The following is a 24,848-nucleotide window of genomic DNA, read 5'->3' on the forward strand; positions in this document are numbered from 1 at the left end:
CCGGGGCGAATTTGTAAATGTCCGGACTTCCCCCCCCATGCAGAGCGCGCGCGGCTAACAGGGCAGCCGGCCAGATAGTGCCACTTACATGGGGCTCCGACAGCCAGAGAGAGCCCCTCCTCCACTTCCCCCTCCTCTCCCCTGCAACAGAGATCACTCCCTCCCTGTATTCGCCGATCACCAGCCGGCAGTTCACACCGGCAGTCTGGAGCTCCTCCCCCTGCTCCTCCTCCCCTGCACGCTGGTCTGAGCGGCAGGGTAAGGGGGCCAAGGGGTCGGAGAAGGGGCAGGGAGGTTCTGGAGGGGACAGTCGGGAGTTCGGGGGGTGGTTGGGGGGTGTGTGGATAAGGGTTGGGGCAGTCAGGGGACAGGTAGGGGGTAGGATCCCAGGGGGCCAGTTAGGATGGGGGGAGGGTATCAGGACGGGGCAGTTAGGGGACAAGGAACAGGGAGGTTTAGGTAGGGGATTGAGTCCTGGGGGGCAGTCAGGGGACGGGGTCCCAGGAGGGGGCAGTCAGGTGACAAGGAGCAGGGGGAGGGTTGGGGGTTCTGAGGGGGGCGGGAAGTGGAAGGGGCAGGGGCGGGGCTAGGACAGGACAGGGGCGGGGCTCCTCCCGTCCTCTTTTTTGCTTGCTGAAATATGGTAACCCTATCAATGAAGTACTTAAAAACACATAAAATTGCCCCCTAGTGGCTGATTATAATCATTATACATTTTACCTATTTCTTTTATGCATTTTCCTTCCTGTGCTAACATTTTCCTTTAATATATTTTTTTCTTCTCTTTGTGTTTTCAGGACAGGGTAACATTCCGGAGAATCATTGTAAAAAACAATGCCAAAAAGAGAAGAATGTATGAAAATTTTATTCAGTCATTGCCATTCCTTAAATCTTTAGAAGTAAGTTTTCTATTGCATTATTTTAGTGGTTGTGGCATGGGGTTTTATCTTGGAATAAAAACTTCCTTTAGATTAAAATTTTGCACATCTTTATTTTTGGAGAAGGGACTTCTGAGGAAAAGTGTTGAAATTTCCAATTTGATCCCCCCATTGACTATTTTAGTTTCTTCATAAAGCTTGATGCTATAATTTGATCCACACAGCAGTCCCCAATCGGGATCTGCCTGGAACAGGAGTCTGCAAATCAACTTGTAGGATAGAGGCCATAGAACTGCAAAAGATTAGAATATTTTTGTGGTTTCCAGCCTTCCATTTCTTAAACTGAATTTTTGCTGGATATTAATAATATGAATTAGTGCTTTGGGCATGTTGAAAAAAGTGAAGACTTTCATTTAAAAGATATATTTTTCTGCACACACATGCACTTTCTCCAGTAAGTATTTTGGAAGACTTAGAGCATGTAGATTTACCATACAAAAATAGAAACTTAATTAACATGTATGTTGGTAAACGATTCCCAGGAAAATTGTTAAACAGAGGTCTCTTTATCCCTTTATTGTCAATACAGATGGCTAGGGACATATTATACTGTATATAGGTCCATAAAAATAGGTATTAAGGATTAGCAAAACATATGTTTAATCTTTTTAACAAAACATTTTAATATTCCCATTCTTTTTATAAAGCTATCTGAACGCTTGAAAGTGGTGGATGTAATAGGCACCAAAATATACAAAGATGGAGAACAAATCATTACTCAGGTATGGTAGTGTCTTAGTTGATTTAGTTTTTGCGTCTATAAGTAAAACTACTGTATTATCTATAATGAATCCATTCTTTTAAACTAAGTGAATCTCAGTATAGTACACATAAAGGGAATAAACTGGTCTGAAAAAAATGGTGTAGTTCAAAGAAATATGTTGTTATGATGATGTAAATTCCAAATAACAATTTAAAGCAAAAAAAAAGTTTAGTACAAATACTTGGCAGGCTATTTCAATTAATTTTCCAGTGGCTTTTTTACCCTTTTGTAGTTCCATACTGAGCATATCTGTGGTTAGTAGTGTGTCTCTTTGATGACAAAATGTAATTAATTCTTTCTGGGATTTGGAACATTTTGTTAGCTTTTACAAAGCTGTAAATGGTAAATGCCTATTGTGGAATATTTAGCCAGTGTCTGATTGGGGGTTTTCTTGCCACTTTAACAGCTACTTTATTTCATCTGTTGTATTTTAAGAAACAACATGTTTGGCTGGTCTGAACAGAACAAAGTAAACTATGCAAATACTATAGAAGAGGAAGGCTTGTACTAGTAGGTGCTGAAAATGGGTCTTATCATTGAGTGTCTGTTTTTGTTCCTAAAAAAGAACAATGTGAAGATAATTCCATCACGGCAGATTGCAGGCAACTCGGACTCTGTGTTGCCTTTGGACTTCCTTTAGATGTTGGCTTAAACCTCTCCTATGCTTATTGATACCTGAGCATCCATGATAGGGAATAATTTTTGGGATTTTATGAGTTCAAAACCCTCTAGAACAAAAGAAGGTGGCAATTGGATTTCAGGCTGATTATTTCTGTCCACCAACCCAATTCCCACTGATCCATAGGGGAGCAGCTTGTTTGTCTTGGGGAATAGGGATAAGTATCCTCCAAGTTATCCAAGATTTTCTTTTGCCTCTCTTGGTGCTTGATATTGTGTTTTGTCCATGGCTTAGAACTGAGGTCTACATGGAGCCAACTGTGTCATTTTCTTTCAGGAGAGCTTGTTGCTCAGCTCATCTCTGTATGGACATTTTAATCCTTCTATGCCATGAGTGTGGATTTCTAAGTAGGATTAGCTGTTAGCCTCTGGCTACATATATTTTAATGCATTTCTTACTGTTACTACAAAACTAAAAAGCAATATTCATGTTTTCATTACTTGCTTTTTTATTTTTAATAGGGAGACATGGCTGATTGTTTTTTCATTGTAGAATCTGGAGAAGTGAGAATTACTATGAAAAGGAAGGTAAAAACCCTAACATGAATTTAATTTTTCAAAATCTTTAAGTCATTAATATATTCTAAATGTTAAACAGCAGATGTCTCTAGTTCTCACTGCAGTTTTCTTTATTCTTTAGACATGTTTAAATTCCATTTTGAGTAAAACTGTACATTCAGCAAGTGTCTCTTATTTTTATCTTATCTGACTTTTCAGAATAAACAGGATGTAGAAGAGAATGGGGCGGTTGAAATAGCCCGGTACTCCAGAGGACAGTATTTTGGAGAACTTGCTCTTGTAACTAACAAACCTCGAGCAGCTTCAGCATTTGCTCTTGGCACTGTCAAGTGTTTAGGTACTGATTCAGTGATATTTTTGCTTGCTGTGACTAATATAAAAAGAATCTTTTTACTTATCAAAGGCTGCATTTATAATGTACTGCATGTTCCTTCATACCATAAAATCAGATTTCAGTCACCCAGTAGCATTTAAAACTATTGGACTGTTAGATTGTACTGTACCTGTTATAGTATATTCCTATCTACACTAGAAAAATTACTTGTAATTGACAACTGTGTCGACCATGGACCTCCAATGTCTTCCCTCTTCAGATGGAATTGAAAATGGTTTCCAACTAGCGCAGACCGGGTCATAATACTTTTAATCTGCATAACACTTAACAGACAAATAAAAAACTGTCCTTGCCCAGTGGTCAACCAACACCTAAGAAACAACTGCTTAATATAACCAACCTTCCATGCTACCTTATTTAATCTAACTTCCCATTTCTGAGTAAGTTAGCAAGTAGTTAGCAAAGTCTCTGGCTTTACCAGCCCATGTCACTCTGTCAGGTTTCAGGCTGAGGCACAGAGACAATAGTGATTGTGTTAATAGAGAACATCATCTTGTCTGTGGACATGATGTACAAATACGTGTGTTTTCTTCTGGATCTTTGTGGCATTTAAAACAAATACTACTCCTTCTCCTTTGAGAGACCACAGTGGTGAACTGGAAAGATGGCTTCAATCCTTCATCTGGGACTAGCCTCACAAGTTCATGATGGACAGCTGTTCCTCCACCTCCAGAGCCATCATCTGTATAATTCCTCAAGGGTCAGTCTTCCCTTCTCTTACACAGGAGAGGACCAAGACTATGGAACTCAGTACTAGAAGTGATGAGTGACCACGAATGTCACTGCATTCAGAACTAAATGCAAAACTTATTTCTTTAACTTAGCTTTCCTTCAATAATTTTGTTATTTAAAAAAAAAAACTGAACCTACATTCAAAACAAAACAATTAACTCATACCAACTGAGTTGACATGGTTTATGGGTTATTTAGATGTTACTTAATGCACCCCTTAATGCTGAAATGTAGGATTCTTTTGCATGGTTTAAGGTTTAACTTCTCAATCATATCATTATATAACCCTTCCATTTTATTAATCTAACTACACCTCTACCCTGATATAACGCTGTCCTCGGGAGAAAAAATCTTACCGCGTTATAGGTAAAACTGTGTTATATTGAACTTGCTTTGATCTGCTGGACTGCGCAGCCCCGCCTCCCCCGGAGCACTGCTTTACCGCATTATATCCAAATTCATGTTATATCGGGTCACGTTATATTGGGGTGGAGTTGTATTAGGAAAATTGTAAGATACAAAGGCAAATTTTGTATTCTTAAATGACAGACATCAGGCTAGCAAACAAAATGTTCTCTGTTTATTCACAAAACTACTAGTTTTTAAAAATAAGTCTCCCCAGCCAAACAAAGATAAACAAGCAGAACACTGGCTAGAGCACACAGATAATACCCGAGAAACTACTATGATTACTGTTTAATAGGTTCGTTCAGTGCCATTAGACTCATAACTTTGAGCAGAAGATAAGAAAAGCAAAGGAAAAGAATAGATTAGGCACCAAGATACCACCACCAAGTTCATTATAGAATCATAGTGGTAGAAGGGACCGCAAGGCTCATCTAGTCTAACCGCCTGAGGTTCCTTTTGGAACCTCTTATAACTATAGTCTGTAGAAAAGTAGTGTGCTGTAGCCCTTCCCAGAGTTATCCAGTAGGTTTTGTATTCCATGAAATCTTAACGTAGAACATGTTTTCAAAACAAAGTTCCCAACAACCACTAAATTCTCCTTGACAAACCTTATTTAAGCGATCTTAGATATTTCACAAAGTTGTAGGCTATCATACTATGCTGATAGGCACAGGGTAAATACCTAGATAAATAGATATCCTGAAGAGTTACTACCTAATCTTGAGGATAGTTTTCAAACCTTTTATTTGCATTATATCCTACCCAGACTGAGGACAAAACTGTGCTAGCTGAACCATTTAAAAATATTTTTAAAATGGATAGCACACTCTTCTTGTGTAGTGTTGGATGGGTTTGGGTGTGACATCCATACACTGTTAGGTCATGTCTACACACAGTTTGTGCACCGATTAACTGATTTAGACACCAAATTAGCTCAATCAATGCAACACTGCTAGAGTGGACATTCTTAAATTGGTGTAAGACTATCTTAAATCAGCTTAGTTTAATTCGAAACTGATATGAGTGTCCACACACAATTGCACTGATTTAACTAAGTATGTTTAAAATCACACTTCTAGTTAAACTGGTACAGCTTTGTGTATAGGCCAGGCGTTAGAATCATTCAAATGAAATGTACAGAGTGTGTTGCCTAACTATATCTATAGTAAGTAAGCAGCCATGTTTATTTTAGTGCCACAAAGTGAATTTTACTATTTAATATATTGATTCATGATTATGCAATAGATACAGTTTAGATTGTAAATTCATATGGGCATGGACATTTTCTTTTATCTGTCTGTAAGGCTCTATGCACATTTATGGTGCTGTATGAATAACAAAGATAGCAATTATAAAATTAACATTTAAAATCTGTGCGTGATATCAAGCTGTAAATGGTGAGATTCTCAGTTTTAGCAAAGAGTGATATCTGAAGTAAAAACATTCAGGTATGTGTTAGCAGGAGCATGGCTCCAGCAACTTTTTGAAGACAGAAAGGAAGTAAAGAGAATGAGACAACAGGAAAGCAGTTTTGATGGAAAGTATGTATAAATTACTGGCAATTCCAAGATAGCAAAAAATTGGGTGTGTGTGTGTAACAGAATTGTTCATTTTGATGTTTTAGTCTAAATGTGTATTTTCCCATAAGAACTGCCATAAGTAACATATTAAGACATAAGTTGCAAATATCTGCACATTTATGCCATAATTTGTACTATATAAACTTGTAGGAAAAATTGTGTGTGAGACTGAAAAAAATGAGTTTTCCTGGATATGGACTTTTTATTGACTTACTAAATTTTTCAGTGCTAACCTAATAGATACAAAGTTAGTTCTAGACTTTTTAAAATGTAAAGTTTCTTGAAGTAAAAAACATAAATTATTGACTACAGCATTTTTAGTTCTCCTGATTAACACTCCCAGTGAACCAATATGGATAACTATACTTTTAAATTGTCATCCAAAGCCCGGATCCTGCAAAGACTTATGCATTGATATCAGAAGAACTATTCCTACTAATAAAGTTAAGCACATGCATGTTTGCAGGATTGGGGTCAAGGTATTATTTAGGTCTGAATCATATGGGAAAAGTTATCTCCAGCTCTACTGACATAGTATGGGCCTCATTGATGCCTTTCCCATTATAATTTAAAATTCTACACAATGAATGTCATAAACTCTGAAATTCATTTCTGCAGCTGATGGCCACATTACATTGTCTCTCTCTCTCTCTCTCTCTCTCTCTTTTCCCCCACCCCCTTTTATCTTAGTTATGGATGTACAGGCATTTGAAAGGCTTTTGGGACCTTGTATGGAAATTATGAAAAGAAACATTGCAAACTATGAGGAGCAGCTAGTTGCTCTGTTTGGAACAAACATGGACATTGCTGATCCCAGTGCATGAAATAAAGTATGGAACAACAAGATCTGTTATGAGAAAATAGCACAATAGTGGTTAGTCCACTGAGAACATGCCTATCTTCCTGTAGATGCCAAGCATTTTCTGTGATTTTAGGGTTTGGGGTTTTTTTTTGTTCTTTGGGGTTTTTTTGTTTTTGCCTTTTTACATATTACAATGGATGTATCAGTAAACTAAATAGGGATTTAATAGACTTTGGTCCTGATTTTCAGAAGAGCTTAGCACCAGCAGTTCCAGTTAAAGTCAAGGGTAGCTGTAGATGCACAGCACCTTTTGAAAATCAGTTGTTTGTATACAGCATTTCATAAAGAATAGATTTTAAGAAAACACTATGCTGATGAATTTGTTCAACCAGCTTCTGTTCTATAAAATAGTTAAGATTTTCTGGAAAGACTGTTAGCTTGAATGTGATATGTTTAAAGTATTAATGCACACAGTGTTCATTAGTATTGATAATACAGAAGGTATGCTGTAGGTATCCATTTCTGCCTATTACAATTGTCATGATTTTATGTTGCAATTACTATAGCTGTATAAAAAAGAAATAACTCAAAATTCCTCATAACAATAAGGCACAACAATACATTTTGTGTAAAGTTCATTACCCAAGTCTTATTTTAACATTTGTGATTTGGTATTAAAGTCCTCTTTGCTTAATATGTCACATTTCAGCAAGCCCACTTGGAAAATATTGTAATATCTTATGCAATTTAGGGGATTTTTATATTTTTGCAATAAACTGCATTTTTATTTGTTACATATACGCGGTATATTCCTCTGTTGAGAAAGCTGGCAAATTAATCTTGATGCAAGCATGTTTTTTAAAAACAGGCAAAAGTATTTTATGTAGACAATTGTCACATTCTATCTAATCATGCATAACCTACATCATTTTCCTTCTAATTTCTTTCTTGTTTCAAAATGTATGCATTTTGTCTTTTCCATATTTATTTGATGTCTCCACTAGGGTTAATTTTTTGTCCTTAGAAATCACTTATTTTTCTCTGTTAAATCTTTCCCATTTCAAGTCAAATGTTTTCTGTATCTCTTTCTTCTTAGTAGAGTCTGACTTTATATACTACAGACCAGATTCAACTACTAAAGTGTTGAAAGCCATACTAAAATTTTTGGTCCCGGAAATCCTTACCAGCAAGTCTGAGAAAGAATGTGAATCTAAAAGATCAATAATTTGAAAGGCTGTTTTATACATGTTTGGAGAGCATGTTATTAAAGCTGACAGGTTCTGCTTTGGTCTTCAGAGACCAAAGGCCTGTAAGACATCATAAAAGACTGTCATTGCAGCAGTCGAAGGATGGGGTAAAGTTTTGCTCTGTGACGAAGGAGAAAGTATTATCTTACTTAAAATAAGAAAAAAAGAGTTCATTTCTCACTAGTAAAAGTCTGTAACTGGAAGTATCAGACACAATCCAATTCTCACATTATATATTGACATGTTTATTGCTCCATGTGGAGAGGTAGTTCACATAATGACAAGTTGCAGTAGTTCTATCAAGACAGAACCAGAAGCGTTTCAACAGGGTTGCTTGATCCCTGTTTTAAACAAATGAAAAGTTACACCTTACTTTTCTTCTTAGACAATGACTTTTCTAATGCAATGTATTTGTGTTTGTCAGTTGGTATAATTATATATCCTGTAGTTATAGTGATCTGTTCTGACAATTTATACAATCATACTTGAATATGAAACTATGATTATACAATTCTATTACTAACATGTAATTTATATCGTATAATATGATATAAATTATAAATGAACATTGTTAACAAAAACAGTCTCAGCAGAATTTACAAGTGTCAACAATTTTTTTACACAGCCTCCTGATATGAATAGTTGCACATATTGATTGCCTTTGTACTTTTGATTTATTGAAAAAAGTGAAGTCTGTTATACTAGAAGGAAACATCAGGTAACCAAAATCTGTATGTCATTCTATATGCTTAATCTATAAAAGTTACTTATTTTTTGCACTAGCTTAATGTTATTCAGAAAAATGCTAATGATTACTTTTCTGATGATGAATTCCAATCAAGGCCATAAATGCTAGTAACAATATTTTCAATATTGTTTGTTATATTTAAAGTTTCCTTACAATAAAAAACACTTTTATATGTATGTGTGTGTGTGTATATATATATATATATATATATATATGTAGATGTGTTCATTTTTATAGTTATAAGTGAATTATTTATAGCCACTTATTAACACATTCATGATTTTTAACACTTTTGTAGTGCTTTAAACCTTCGAAGAGCTTTACAAACATTGAGCCTCTTGCTCAGTTCTTCATGTATTGGGAACAAATAAAAGAGAAAATAACTTGTACACAAACAGGATGTGTATATAGCAACTCTGGACACTCACTCAGTACAGATCAAATTCCAGGACATGATCTGGTGATGGCTACTTTTAACCATTTTACTGCAAACCCATGGTCCTTTCTCCTCCACCCCCCAGATAAACCCTCCTTACCCAGTTATAAACTGCAGCTAAATGTCAAATGCAAGAGGTGTGATAACTATAAGATAAACACAAAATTTTGGGTTTAATGAGGCCCAGGGTCTGGGTCTGTGTTGCAGCAGGTTGTTTTTATTTGTTGGCAGATGAATTTTTCAATTTAAAATAGAATGGGGTTTTAGCAGTTGAGTGCATCTCACTAAACATTAATAACATTTGATGTAGTTTTAATATAAATATAATGTAAATCATTATGGCACAGTCAACCTTAATTCCGGCATTTCCTAACTATTGAGTGCTTACCTTTGCAACCTATGCAATGTTATTTCAAGTTTCTTTAATGTAATATTTTATACAGTTTGTTTGTGAACCACTGCCCTCTACTGGATGAAACATCTGGCCTTTTACTCATTCTCTCTTCAGAAAAGAAAATAAATAAGTTTGAATATAGAAAGCACATATCATGAGTTTTTTGCTCAGGTTATCAAATCAATTCAAATATTCATTTTAATAAGATTTAAATCTGAGGATTAGACTCATGGAATTTGCACATATTCTCTCTCTCTCAATGTATTATACATTTTGTGGAGTGTGATATCCAAGGCCCAAGTCTTACGGTCATATTCACTAGTTTTGACCTGTGCAGGCGTCTGCCAATGGATCATATTGCTGTATAAATTTAGAATTTAACCAGCACTTTTAAACTTAACATCTGTAAAGAACTTTGAATCTTCACGGAATTCCTGTAAGATTTTGGGGAAAGCACTTTTATCTTTGGATAGAAAGTGTTATAAAAGGCGCTAGGGATGAGCTCCATGGAAAAGATGATTAAGCATTAGGATGTATTGTCTTTTCTGAAGTGTCTCTACAGGGATGGAGAGAGGAACATGTGTCCCGCAACTGCCTTCTGGCCACTCTTCACCCCTACCTTAGTGCTGACCTTACAGAGTCCTCTGCAGCATCTGGAGGAGTGGAGGAGAGGGTGCACATGCAGAATGGAGAAATCTGCATCTAAAGGGTTTCTGCCAACATGGATCTGGAGATAGATGGCAATCGAGACCATTATTATTATTTGTACTATGCCCAAAGTGACCTGGGAGCTACAGACCCATAAGAAACAGGTCCCTTCCCAAAAAGCTTACAACCTAATTAGACAAGTAACAGAGTGGGAGGGGAGAAGAAAAGCATGCAACATAAAAACTTGTTCTGTTTGGTGGGGTTGTTAAATTCATCTACTTGTAGGAATTAAAATTTAGTGAAAACTCCCTGATATTTTTTCCATATCCTTTCTGTCCCTCACACAGAAATTCTTTCCTGGTGGCCTTTCCCTTTAGAGCATGCACCTATAGAGAGCACGAACAAAAGTCAGAGAGAAGGTAGAGATTTAACATCCCCTTGCTAGCGGACCATAATTTCACCACTTAGCTCTGGGGGGGAAATGAAACAGAATATGACCCTTTCCCTAAATAGTGTACCAGACAATCGTTCAGGAATGTGTGTGGACAAGTTAGACTACAAAGGAGGAATCTGAAACTGCGGAGGGGAAAGCCCTGTTGAGCCTGGCTGTGTGAACATGAAGCAGCATTAGACTTTAGCAAACTTTGTCCTTAACCTCTCAAAAGTAAGACTGCAGTTAGATATCTTTAGTTAAATTATATTTTATTTCTAATAGGGCAAGAGCCTGTGCTCTGCCTCCTCTAGGCATAGTGAACTTCAGTTTTCTAGGTGGCCACTCCAGTGCCTTTAGACACTGAATTCACTGTTAAAAAATGCTTCGTAGGGCTAGGAGATTAGGAGGAAATGGCTAGTGCAATGTAAGGCTGCAGTCAGTAAATGGATCCCTACAAAGGAAAAAAGCCTGACGCATCTGTATTGTAGAGTTTATGGCTGAGAAATAAGTTGCATTTAAGTTATTCTAAATTTTAAAAAACTGGCTGAGTGTCTAGACCCTAATAATAAAGGTAATATTAAAATTGATACAAAACTGTGTAGGGAAAATTCCAGGAGAGGGGGAACAGTTTTCTCTTTGGAATACAGTACTATAGAAGTCTTTGAAATAAAGGGCAGCAAATCTAGACTTTTTCCAACAGATGGTCTTCCCCCATACATGATGATTTTGTCTAATACTTCCCAGTCCAAAAAAATGGACCTGATGGAATTGACAAATGAAGGACCAGTTTCTTAAAGAAACTACTCTTGTTTGTTCTAGCAACATTAATCACCAGCTACTTCCAAAAGGGCACAGTGCAAAATTATATATTGAGACAAGCCAGGATTTGTGAAAACCATCATCGTTTCACTCCTTAGCCAGCTGACATAAAATATCTTAAAGTGGTCCATTGACCAAGTATTAAGCAGCTTGCACTTAGTTGCTCCGCTCTTCATAAAATTTTGGTTGACACTACAAGGCAAGAGAGGTACGCATTAGAAATACATCTGCTGATGAGCATGCCAATTGCAGTGTGGGATAATGTAATGAGAGATGCTATTTTGAATGGATTTTCTCCCTTTGCTCCAATTGAAAATAGAAATGTAACAATGTGTGCTGGTAATAAGAATCCTAATCTGAAAGGCATCTTTAATGTCTCAATTTTTTTAAATGGTTCCTTTAGAACAGTCCAAAACACACAATTAATGTGTACTGGTAGGGTCTACTCTTTCAGAACTTTCAGGAATTCAAAAATTCATGTAAGAATATTTAATTTATCAACAAAGTGGAAATATTTTCTAGAGTAATGCTTCTATAAAATCTTTCTTATGCAAAAGTGTATAAATATTTAAGAAAAATTTTAAACTCTTAATATTCAGAATATTCAGAAAAAAGATCTCTGAGCTTGCCTATTGTAATATTAGACATTTAATATTATATTTCATTGTTCAGTATCTTTGGAGTTGAGTCTCAACATTTACTTTGATTATACATGTATTCTTTTTAATAATGTCAGCTTTTCAAACTGAGGAAATGCCTGTAAAAGGTGAATTATTTTGGTATATAGTTCAGCACAGGTATTTTGAATTAGATTCTAAGACAGGGATTGGCAATCTTTGGCACGCGGCCCACCAGAGTAAGCCCCTTGGCAGGCCAGGCCGGTTTGTTTATCTGCCGTGTCCGCAGGTTTGGCTGATCGCAGCTCCCACTGGCCACGGTTCGCTGCTCCAGGCCAATAGGGGTTGCGGGAAGCGGCGCGGGCCGAGGTATGTGCTGGCTGCCGCTTCCCACATCCCCCATTGGCTTGGAGTGGCAAACCATGGCCAGTGGGAGCCATGATCGGACAAACCTGTGGACGCGGCAGGTAAACAAACTGGGGGCTTACCCTGGCAGGCCTCATGCCAAAGGTTGCCGATCCCTATTCTAAGTCATCAGCTTTTCTACGCCATTGTTTTTGTCATACAGAGTATTAGTCTGATGAACTCGTATAAAGAGTTTTATAATTACCGATTCTCACCCCCAGAAGATATTGCATGTTCCTGAGAGTGAAATACACCTCTACCCCAATATAACGCGACCTGATGTAACACAAATTTGGATATAACGCGGTAAAGCAGCGCTCTGGGGGGACGGGGCTGTGCACTCCGGCGGATCAAAACAAGTTCGATATTGCGTAGTTTCACCTATGATGCGGTAAGATTTTTTGGCTCCCGAGGACAGCGTTATATCGAGGTAGAGGTGTACCTTCAAATAAATCCATCTGGATTGAAATAATCCACCTTATTTTACTAATGGACAAGCTATCATTTCCCATAGATGACAAATATCAAGATTTCATTGCTTTACAATTACTATAAAATCAGGCATCTGCTTCCTGCAGTCCTGTGTCTTGATGCTCAATAAGTAAAACTGGGATAACGTGTACCTTGATGCTTAGTAAGTTATATTGTAGTCCCTGTGAAAGTTGTACTACACTATACATTCATTTATTAACAGCCAGAAAATAGTACTCTTTTCTGGTGGCCATTAGTAAGAAGTGGAACCACTTTTCTTTTAACGGCAATAAACTTTAGTTCTTGCTCATTTTCTCACACAGCACTTTGCTAGTATATGTTAAGATAATGCATCATAGGCTATGCCTGAGAGATTCCTGTCTTATAGTGAATATAGGTTTTTTTCTTTATATTTATTTGTGTGCATTCCCCTATTAGTTTCGTTCAGATAGTATGTTACCAAATTGTAACAAACTCTAAAGCGAATCGCTGTATCTGATTGGTTAGCTGAGATGAGAGTGGGTTGGGAATGGAAAAGGAGGAATGGCATGGATTTTTTTTTCTGATTTCAATCCACCCCCACACAATCTCTGAGCTATTTGTTATTGAAGTTTTCATATCCTTATTGAGATACTGATGATGATTTTTAAATTGTCAAAACATTTCTGTTAGTATTAGAATTTTTAAGGTGAAGATCTGGTAGATAGGAAACAGAACTCGACCACAGGAAATCTGGGTTCTGTTCCCACTTGTGCCACAGATTTCCTGGGTGACCATAGGCAACTCACTTAATCTCTATGCCTCAATTCCCTGTCAGTAAATGGGGATGCTTCCTAATCATACAGGGTGTACAGTGATGATAAGCTCAGTAATATATGTGAGGCCCTCTGATATAGAAGGGCACTGCATAGGAACCTAGAAAGGGATTTTTTTGTGTTTTCCCCCAGACTACATTTTGAGCCTCAATTACCACTGCCACTTTAAATGCAACCAAAGTGTTGTCTGATAATTAAAGCACTGGACTGGGAGTCAGGAAAGCTGAGGTTTAGTGCTGCCACTGACTCACTGTTTGACCTTTGGCAATTCACTTAACCTCTTTATGCCTCAGTTTCCACAGCTGTAATATGGGGATAATACCTTCTTTACAGGAGTTTTTTTGAACATTAATTAAAGCTGGTAAATCATTTTGAGATTTTAAGTTGAAAGGTGGTAGGAAAGTACAGAGTATTATTAAAGTCAGAAACCGAGCAAGAGCAAAATCATCACTTCCAGTCTTATGCTATGACTCAGTGCAACATCAGCTTGGTAGTGAAAGAGCTCCTGTTGGGAAAGAAGGGAAAAAGCAGCTGTTCACTCCAAGACTGGACGAAGCCCAATCCCCAGTGCAGGCTATTACAAAATGTGCAAAAGAAGCTGAACCTTACCAGAGAATTAGTTTTGTGAACAGAAGATGGTGACAGCAAACATGATTTGGAATAACTAAATCCACAGGAGCAAAGGGTAAGCTTTTTAAAATTCAGTAAGAGTGCATGTGTGCTGCTGATCACTTTGAGTTCTACAATGATACAGATTATGGAGAAGATCGTTAAATCCTAGCATTCAATGGTTCTGTGCTATCTTGAACTGAGCTTCCTGCAATGTGTTCATTGGGATTCATCTAAAGCCCTGCCACTAGGCCTATCACTTTTTATGGCTGATTTCCTGGGTTTATAGATAGGATGCCCCTAGCACATTTCCAGGATACCGAACATTCTGGGAATGGTGGGGGCCTGCCCCTACTGGGGCATGATTTTGCACACACAATGCATGTGAGGTCAAAATGGGGCTGCCATTTTGAACAGCACTCTGCCCAGTCCCTCTGGCATGACCTCACATGCACAGTATGCACAAGGTCATGGCTACAGGGGTGGAGTGGTGCACACTCCATTATGGCATCCCTCTTCTGACACCAGATAAAACCACACCCCATTTTGTCTCAGTACTGGATGAGGACAAACATTGCAAAAGCAGGTCTGGTTAAAACTGCATGAGTGGCCTGCCTACTTATAGGCCCAAAGCCACAAAGGTATTTAAGCACCTAAACCCCAGATTTAGGAGTCTCAAGGTTTGTTGCCACTGCAGTAGGACAAAACTCTCACTGAACCATGTAGGTGCCTAAACTCACTTAGCACATAAGTTTTCAGGGTAGAAGTTCCCTAGGCACCTACATTTCTGCTTTGTGGGCACACATACTGCTCCCTTCCTGTAAGCGACTGGATACCTACTTCCCACATACGGGCTTCTCTTCATGTACAATGCTACAGCTGCGCAGCTGTGCCATTGTACTGCTTGAGTGAAGATTCTTCTGTTGGCAGAGTTAATCCACCTCCCCAAGAGGCAGGAGCTATGTCAACGGGAGAAACTCTCCCGTTGACATAGTGCTGTCTACATGGGGGTTGTGTGTGTGTGTTAGGTCAACATAACTACGTTGCTCAGGGTGTTATACCAATAGAATAAAAACCAGCAGGATCTTATTAAGAGGGATAAGGCAAAGATGCCACATTTATTGTAAATATACTGATAAAGCAAAAGATAAAAGTAAACAACGTTGTTTGACTACTTATTTCTTATACATACACACATACACACACACATATATATATATATAGAGAGAGAGAGAGAGAGAGAGATTCATTCACACAATCATTCATTCAAGTTCTGTATAGGTGTTATAGTTACCAGCCTAGAAGTTGCTCATGCCAAGTTACTGGCCAGGTATCTTGGTCATGAGGATGGAGCCGAGTCTGTGTCAGGTGCACCTGATGCTCCTGGAGGCTGGCAGCAGAACCAGAGACTCAAAGTCATCAGTCTTTAGAGTCCCTTCTTATAGGAATTAATTCCTATGTTAGTCTATGGGAGCTGTTTCATCCTGCTGTTGCTGACTCAATCAGCAGATGGCACACATTCCTGTCCAAAGTGGCACATTCCTGGTGGCTCCACACTGTCCAAAGTTTGTGTTTCTCATCCTTCCAGGTGATGGGGTGGGTCCCAGTTTACCCTCTGGGGGTTTCTGGTCATCCACTTGACACATTCTTCGGCCGGTGGATACTCCTTTTCTAGGCTGGCACCTCCCTAACCATCCATGTATATCAAGCATTCATCAGCATACATTCCATCCCTTAACCATATTTTAATTTATGGTCTCCACCACTTTCAGAGTGTGTGCTAATTCATTTGAGACTCCCGGCCCTTTAATCACAGAGGGTGGGGGTCTGTCCTAGGAGCAGTTGTGAAAGACACTTAACAGCTTATAGTGTTTGTTTACATTGTATAACAAAGTCAGTTAACTTGTTTGTAAGTTTTACATAGTAGTCACAGGATAGATATAATCAATGGTTTCTACAGACAGTAGCTTACAAGTTTTAACAGAAGACCCAAGAGATTTTTGTACTTGGTGAAACTGTTGGATTTTAAAGTGTGGGGGCCAAATTATGAAGGGGTCACTGTCACTTGGGGGAATCACTGTTAGTACCTTCTTTAATATCCCTACATAATCCCCCTTTTGACACTATGATATTTATATAATCGTTAGTGTCACTTTCTTTTTAACCTGTTTAAGAGAAGGTACTGTGAGGCAACATGTGTTTGTGATTCCAATTTAGCATACATTCTGTTTATCTGAAAACACATGCCATACATACCAATTATACAAATACAATTTAATATCAAGACTACTATCAAGGGGTGTAGCATTACTGATAGGATGCCAGTGGTAGTCGGGGACCATCCAGAGAATCATTTACATTCATCTACTGGGGGGGTTGCTAACACTCCCATCCTCCCAAAATACTTCCTCCCATGAGTGGATACATACACATTGTCCATTGTACAATACTTTGGTGTCATTATCCAATTCATCCCACATACATGATTCCAATGAAACATCTTTACTACAAGGCTCTGGGGCAACCGGTAAGGTGAGGCATACCCCACTTTTGAGGAGTCCATTCGGTACAACCTCTAGTGTCCAATAGTTTTCCTCCCTCCCCAGCCCACTGGCTCGAGGTCCGAGGCAGCCAGAATGATCCCATGTGTAATATGGGGAGTGGGCTAACCTTCCATACCTTTGCCTCCAGAGACTGTTGATGTGCTATTTTTACAATTATTTCCCCAATTAACAAGTCTGGTTTCACAGTGCTGGAAACATACTGCATCCAGTCATATTGGTAAGTATCAAACAGAGATCATTTCCTTTGTTTTAACAAATGCATTAAAACCTTAATATTACCCAAAGTTACCCAAAACATTTTGTGTTCCAAAGTAGATAGGGCAAGTATCTGCATTTCAGTGCATCCCATAGCTATAGCCGTTTGCATACAGATCAGTGCTGCTCCTACAACTCTCCGCCCCTTGATCTATGATCATTACAGTACAGTAGTTGTCGTTGTAGGGCACAGGTGATCTGTTGTAAACAAACCAAACAATTATAAGCAGGTGAGTATAACTAAAATCATTACAATTGATCAAACACCAGATATAATATAAACAGAAATGCAAACAAATAATTATAATAATTGGGAATACAATAAAACCTAAAACCATTACAATAATTAAGTACATTGACAAATAAAATGAGGTCCAAGTTTGATGCTGCAATAGTCATCAAACAATAAAAGTTACTGAGGTTAGGACCTTTTTAATGCAGAATCCCCTATTTCTAACAGTTGTTCTCAGAGGTTTTTGGGGACCTGAAAGATGGGGCCATACAATTATGGGCCAAGGTCTTACAGGTTATGGGGGCCCAAGAACTACCCTTCAGGGCTTGGGGAACTAGAATACAGAGTGCATAGAGGAAAGTGTGGAATTAATAATAATACAAGCAAATGTAGCTAACAATACAAATGTATTAATAACAAAAATTAACAACAAAATGACTATTAGAGAACCTAACAAAAAATAAACCTGATGCATTGGGGAACCAAAGTTTTTTTGGACACAAGTGGTGATTGATAAGTTGGATGGAGATGGGGGAAGTAGAGAGAGGAAAAGACATTTGCCCTGTCTAGTGTAGTATTCCCTCTTTTTCTAGACCCAGTGCTAGCACAGGACACCACTAGAGACAGACACAGAACATGCAACACACAACACTGAACACAGACTTTGTCATGACACTATAACCATGGTATTTTATAACTCTTCAGCTGGTACCAGCTCTCCTGATGTTCTGGTTCAGAGCCTGAAAGATAGAAGCTTGGAAACAAATTAGCACAGTGCTTTCACCCTGGCAGAACCTGCTTGGTCTCTGCCACAGTGTGTTTGGTATTTGGGGCTGCACAAATGCTAATTAAGTGGTGCATTTCTTGTGAGTGTAAATCCTCCCTTTCTCTCAGTAAAAGGGCGTTAACACTCCATCTAGAAAAAAAATTTCTGTTTTAAAATCTCCAGCCATTTTGCCATGGCCTGGAAATACTTGTCCTGAAGACTGCGGTCTGTATGGGACATGGCGTTTGTGTGAAACCCCTAATGCTTTAAGCAGTAGTGTAAATATGTCTCCCACAAAGGATCCTCCCTTGTCTGAGTCGATAATCTCGGGAGTCCCATATCTGCAAACCACTTCAGAGAATAGTTTCTTAGCGGCTGTGCAGGCGCTATTGTTCCTAGTAGGGAAAGCTTCCACCCAACCTGAAAAGGAATCTGTGATTACAAGTAGATATCGAAATCCTTCTTTACTCCTTGGCAATTTATCAATGAAGTCAATTTGGATTCTATGCCAGGGTCCCAGCCTTCTTTGATGTAGCATCTGAGGCTGGTGTGGAGGACAAGCTTTATCTTTGGCACACTGTATACAATTCCTGACCCATGTATCCACATCATCTCTCATCCCCTTCCATTCTGCCACTTGCTTTAACCTTCCCAGCATCCCTTCCACTCCTTCATGCATGAACTGATGAGCTATGACCAATTCCTGTCTTTCAATCCTTCCTGGGACGCGGACTGCTTCTAATACCTTCTTTTCCTGCCTTCGGGTCACCGCTGCAATCCCTTCATAATCTCTGGCTATGGCATCAGCACAGTTATTTCATACTGTTTCAGCTGCAGAGCCTTTTCCATGTGCCTTGACATGTTTGATTTTAAGCTGGTTGGGATGAGAGGTAACCCAGGCATAAATCCATTTCCATTCATCTATATATGCTATCTCTTTCCCGTCTGCGGCTTTCCAATTGTTCCTCTGCCAATCAAACATCCAATATTGCACCCCATTTACACAGTAATTGCTGTCAGCATAGATGTATACAGTCTTGGGGCAGTTCTCTGTTTCATATTGTTTTAGGACTGGGTATATGGCATGGAGTTCAGCATGTTGTGCTGAGCCATGATCCAAATACCCCTTTAGTACCTCTTCTTCTAAATTAATGGCTGCATATCTGATTCTCTTTTTACCGTGCACCACCATGGAACTGCCATCGGTGTACCAAATATGTCTCTCCTGACCCATGGTATCCAATTCTTCCGGGGGGGGGGGGGGGGTGCTTGGGCTTGTGCTATCCTCTGTTCTAGTGTGACTGCTGGACATACATTTTATTTCTCTGCTTTTGCAGCAGAGGCTTGTAAATCTTGGTGCAGTTTTTTATTTTTGCATGTAGCCAATTGAAGGAATACCTTGTTACAGGTCTTCCATAGAAGCCAAACTGCAGCTGCTTCCTTTTGTTTTTACAGAGTTTTCATGTACCCTCGTCAAAGTGACAGTCTGATTACACAGAGCCATCTTAAGGCTCAGTGTTTCTAGCAGTGCTTCTTTTTGTTTTGTGCACCTCACTCCTGCTGTTGCTTCAGAGGGGCACTGTTAATTTCCTATTCTTTTACTACAGCTCTCATTTGCTATTTTGTTACACATTAAAAACAAAACAAAACTAATGTATCTTAAACCTACAAAACAGGAGTTTTACAAACCAGATGTGTTGGTTTAGGTTCTTAGAACTTTACATATTTCCACAGACAAATAGATACATACACATTTTCTTTCCCTTAACATCTTTTCTACATTGCTGTTTTTACATAGCTGTACATAGATTATATTCCCTTCATACATTTGGGTCAGTTAAGTTTCAATAGAATCCCCTCATGTTTTTAACAAATTTGACTAAATTGTTCATAGTCAAATTATTTCAAATACCTGGATTATTTACAGACATTCCTTTGGAAAAGGGCCCATTTTTCCTTCAGAATGGCTGCAAAGGAACCAAGAATTCCTTTTCTCTTTAACATGGTACTTTTTAGCATTTTCACAAAGTTTAACTGCTTAATTCTGTTCAGCCTCTGTAGAGTTAACTTTTCAGGGTCTTTCCTTAAATTACTGTTTATCTCCCAAAATGACACCTTTATCAATTAGATTTTACCATTTTAAGTATTGTTCCAGGGATTCATGCCTGTACTTACTGCTTTCTTACTCCTGCCACTATGCCCTTAAGGCTTCCAACCAATTTCTTGCCTGCTTGTCTGGGCCTGATCCTGCTTTTTCCAAAGAACCTTTCCTTTCCATGGGCACAAGCTTTGTTCCACTACCAATTTAGCAAGGAGGGTGGGCTTCTCAACCAGCCCCCACCCTTCCTGGTCCATTTCCTTAAACATTTCTTTCAATATTGTGAAATGACCACAATATCACTCACAAGAAAAACAAAACAAAGCAAAAACAAACAAACAAACATAAACCACACTACACTGCCCAAACTCCTATATTCTTCAGAGTTTGGTTTAACAGAACAAGATTTGTATCTTATGATTTTAACCCACTTTGGGCCAGAGGGAGAGACGCTAAGCTTCCCTCTGTATTGCTCGGGCTTTTACCACCGAGGGTTCATCCACCAAATATAAAAATCCTTCCCAGGATCAGAGCGAGAAACAGTAAGTTTTCCTCTGTACAGGCTGTTAGGCGGAGGTAGCTGTCATTACAAGCCTCCCACAGCAGCCAGATCCCTGCAGCGTCTCTTTTTGCTGCATTTGGGGGTTTACATATGAGGATATAGTGGGCCAATCTATCCTCCAGGTCTGAAATAGAGCAAGCATCTGCAAGGGCTTGTTCAGTCCAAGGACTGTGCCCATATCTCTGAAGGATTTGTTTAAAGGGTGTTATTTCTTTTACAAAAGGTGAGGTTGGAGCTCCTTCAAACTCCATTCCTGTCTCTGAGACTGTTCTCCCTTGTCTTTTCTTAAACATTTTTACCACGTGTATAGTTTCCTTTGTCACCCCTGAACCCTTGCAGCGAGTGACACAGCCTAAATTATCTTATCCTGCTACCCCTGATCTCGTTCAGCGAGCAGCTTTACCTTGCCCTATAGGCTCTTGTTACCCCTGATTTCTCAGTGAACACTTTGGATAAGATTAATTGTAGCTTAAAGTTTCTATGAGCTCTTTTATGAAGCCTCTACCCACCGGAGGTCAGTAGGCTTTGGTTAACCAAAAATAGAACCGCTCTCTATAGAGCCGGCTGTGTGCACACCAATGTTCACAATAACTGAGGCATTTTACCAATATTCCCCCTTTCGCAATTCTCCACCAAAATGTTATACCAATAGAATAAAAACCAGCAGGATCTTATTAAGAGGGATAAGGCAAAGATGCCACATTTATTGTAAATATACTGATAAAGCAAAAGATAAAAGTAAACAACGTTGTTTGACTACTTATTTCTTATACATACACACATACACACACATATATATATATATATAGAGAGAGAGAGAGATTCATTCACACAATCATTCATTCAAGTTCTGTATAGGTGTTATAGTTACCAGCCTAGAAGTTGCTCATGCCAAGTTACTGGCCAGGTATCTTGGTCATGAGGATGGAGCCGAGTCTGTGTCAGGTGCACCTGATGCTCCTGGAGGCTGGCAGCAGAACCAGAGACTCAAAGTCATCAGTCTTTAGAGTCCCTTCTTATAGGAATTAATTCCTATGTTAGTCTATGGGAGCTGTTTCATCCTGCTGTTGCTGACTCAATCAGCAGATGGCACACATTCCTGTGGCTCCACACTGTCCAAAGTTTGTGTTTCTCATCCTTCCAGGTGATGGGGTGGGTCCCAGTTTACCCTCTGGGGGTTTCTGGTCATCCACTTGACACATTCTTCGGCCGGTGGATACTCCTTTTCTAGGCTGGCACCTCCCTAACCATCCATGTATATCAAGCATTCATCAGCATACATTCCATCCCTTAACCATATTTTAATTTATGGTCTCCACCACTTTCAGAGTGTGTGCTAATTCATTTGAGACTCCCGGCCCTTTAATCACAGAGGGTGGGGGTCTGTCCTAGGAGCAGTTGTGAAAGACACTTAACAGCTTATAGTGTTTGTTTACATTGTATAACAAAGTCAGTTAACTTGTTTGTAAGTTTTACATAGTAGTCACAGGATAGATATAATCAATGGTTTCTACAGACAGTAGCTTACAAGTTTTAACAGAAGACCCAAGAGATTTTTGTACTTGGTGAAACTGTTGGATTTTAAAGTGTGGGGGCCAAATTATGAAGGGGTCACTGTCACTTGGGGGAATCACTGTTAGTACCTTCTTTAATATCCCTACAAGGGGTGTGAATTTTTCACATTTTTCATAATATGTAGTTATACCAATATAGGTCTGTATTGTAGATCTGGCCTAAGTCTGAGAGTGATCCACTAATTAATGAAAGATAAGTGGACCAACATCTAAGTTGCATGCAGGGCCTGATCTGGTAGGCAGCTTCTGAAAATGTGGATAAATACTTAATAAGTGGGTGAGAGAATGATTCTGCAGTCCAGTGCTTAGGGTACCCATCTGGGCCGTGGGAGCCCCGGGCACCAATCATTCTTTCATTAGTTATCCAAAGTGGAACAGCTTTAAGAGAAGAGATTGAGAGAGACCCACATAAGAATATGCCATAGCTCAGTGGCTAGAGCACTCTCCCAAAAGGTGGGAAGACCTCTGTTCAAATTCTTTCTCTCCCTCTGCCCGAGGGGGGAAATTGAACCACATCTCAGGCAAATACTCTCTTGGCTAAAAGTTATAAGGTGGGGGGCAGCCAGGACTGTCTTTACCCGTACGTAGGGCTACCATATGTCCGGATTTCCCCGGACATGTCCGGCTTTTCGGTCTATAAATAGCCGTCTGGGGGGGATTTTTAAAAATCTAAAAATGTCAGGGATTTCCCCCCAGTCGGCTATTTATAGATAGAAAAGCAGCGGCCAAGCGCCACTGGGCAGCCAAAGCCCCTTCCTGGCTCCCCCCATCCCCTGCAGCCTTACCACACTGTCCGGCCCCGCAGCTGTCTTCCCCCTCCTCCCCTCCCCTGAACGCTCCGCCCCCTGCTCCTCCCCCTCCCCTGCTTCCCGCGAATCAGATCTTCGCGGGAAGTCTGAAAAGAAGCAGGGGCAAGCGGGAGGCAGCAGCAGGTAAGCTGGGGGGGGGGGGCGCGCAAGGAGAAGAGCTCCGGGGAGGCCTGGCCCTGGCCGAGCGGCGCCCGACTGCCCCAGCGGCTCGGGCCCCAGCAGCGCCGGCTGAGCACCTCCGGCCCGGCCCCAAGCCCCGCAACCCCGGCCCGAGCGCAGCCCGATTCCTGGGCTCGTTAAAGCCGGACCTGGTCAGGGGACAGGGAGGGGGCTGTGTAGGGCCCCAGAATAGCTAGGGACAGCCCTGGGAGCAGCCACCATCTCTTTTCCCTTTTGTGTATAATGAGGCAGCCACCTAGATCATTTTTGCAAGAATCACCTTAGATGCCTAATCTACCTGAGTTCAGGCACTGGGTTCTAGGGTGACCAGATATCCCGATTTTGTAGGGACAGTCCTGATATTTGGGGCTTTGTCTTATATAGGTACCAATTACCCGCCATCCCCATCCCGATTTTTCACCTTTGCTATCTGGTCACCCTACTGGGTTCCCATTTGTGGCTCATTAAGCAGACCTAGGTGCCTCCTGTAGCCTGGACACAGGCACCTGTCTTTATGAGCAGCTAGGACTTAGATCACAATGCTCTCATGCGCATCTCCCAGTAGCTAGCTTAAAATGGCTCTCTTCGATGCTAGGCATCTGTCTTTCCTCCCATATTGTACAAGGAACCTAGATGCCTACTTCAGGCTTTGGGGAGTGCAGTGGTGTTCCTGTGATTTTTTTGTTTTACACATCTAAAAGTTACGCAACACGTTGCAATGCCACAGTCCCTTTGTGGATTCCAACTCCATTGGTAGTTAGTTCTCTCCTCTCTTTGATAGCCGAGAGAGGGTCTTTAGAGCCTCAGTGCTTAACTTTTTCCACAAGGGCCCTCCCATCCCGTTTGGCACCATAAGAAAAGGCAGCATGCGCCTGCCTCCCATGAACCCGCTCTCCCCCCAGCCGGGGAGGCAGTGAGCAGCACTCTGGCTGGCTGCACTAGACCTAGGTGCTACTGCCCCTTCTGCTTAGTTTCTCTCTGCCTAGGCTAGAGCCACCCGCTAAGTCTCCTGGGTAAAGTTAACCAGAGGGGCAGATACACGTGTCCCTATGACTCTTGTTTACTATCAGCCGAGCGCTTCGCGGCGCATTTTGGGGCTTGTTGTCCAGCTGCCGCCTGTTTAGTAGCCCACGATGGAAAAAGAAACTACATCTCCCAGACTGCAGGGACTTCGCCACTGACCAATCGGAACGCGTCTTTAGGGTGATTGACGTGCCATTCTGTGCAATCGTCTGCGCAGGAAAGTCAAAACACACCCGCCCTTTGCGGTGGGATCTTGACGGGCAGGTCAAAAGGCCAATAGCAAGGGGCCGTGCCTTGAGTCGTGTCTGTCCTAGCCAATGAGGACGAATCCCATCGGGGGGGGGCGGGGT

At 40.2% G+C, this 24,848-nt stretch overlaps 2 protein-coding genes across 3 annotated transcripts in view; one reads left to right on the forward strand and one right to left on the reverse strand.

The window, feature by feature from the left end:
- Positions 1 to 8,925, forward strand: part of PRKAR2B (protein kinase cAMP-dependent type II regulatory subunit beta) — a 197,309-nt gene extending 188,384 nt beyond the window's left edge. For both annotated transcript variants that reach the window (XM_054018539.1, XM_054018549.1), the window contains exons 7-11: positions 798 to 899; positions 1,586 to 1,660; positions 2,842 to 2,907; positions 3,097 to 3,235; positions 6,703 to 8,925. In XM_054018539.1, the coding sequence (XP_053874514.1) occupies positions 798 to 899; positions 1,586 to 1,660; positions 2,842 to 2,907; positions 3,097 to 3,235; positions 6,703 to 6,836 (516 nt within the window). In that variant the 3' untranslated portion in view covers positions 6,837 to 8,925. The remainder of the gene's footprint in view (positions 1 to 797; positions 900 to 1,585; positions 1,661 to 2,841; positions 2,908 to 3,096; positions 3,236 to 6,702) is intronic.
- Positions 8,926 to 19,090: 10,165 nt separating this feature from the next.
- On the reverse strand, positions 19,091 to 19,507 carry LOC128830374 (ribonuclease H-like). The gene has a single exon (XM_054016196.1). The coding sequence runs from the start codon at positions 19,505 to 19,507 to the stop codon at positions 19,091 to 19,093; it is 417 nt and encodes a 138-aa protein (XP_053872171.1).
- Between the last annotated feature and the right edge of the window lie 5,341 nt (positions 19,508 to 24,848).

This window comes from Malaclemys terrapin, chromosome 1, assembly GCF_027887155.1.
Source record: "Malaclemys terrapin pileata isolate rMalTer1 chromosome 1, rMalTer1.hap1, whole genome shotgun sequence".
In the NCBI taxonomy this organism is placed as follows: Eukaryota; Metazoa; Chordata; order Testudines; family Emydidae; genus Malaclemys; species Malaclemys terrapin.

What these genes read in the sequence shown, in the direction of transcription:
- LOC128830374 (XM_054016196.1), bottom strand. Translation starts at nt 19,507, where the DNA reads ATGGGTCAGGAGAGACATATTTGGTACACCGATGGCAGTTCCATGGTG.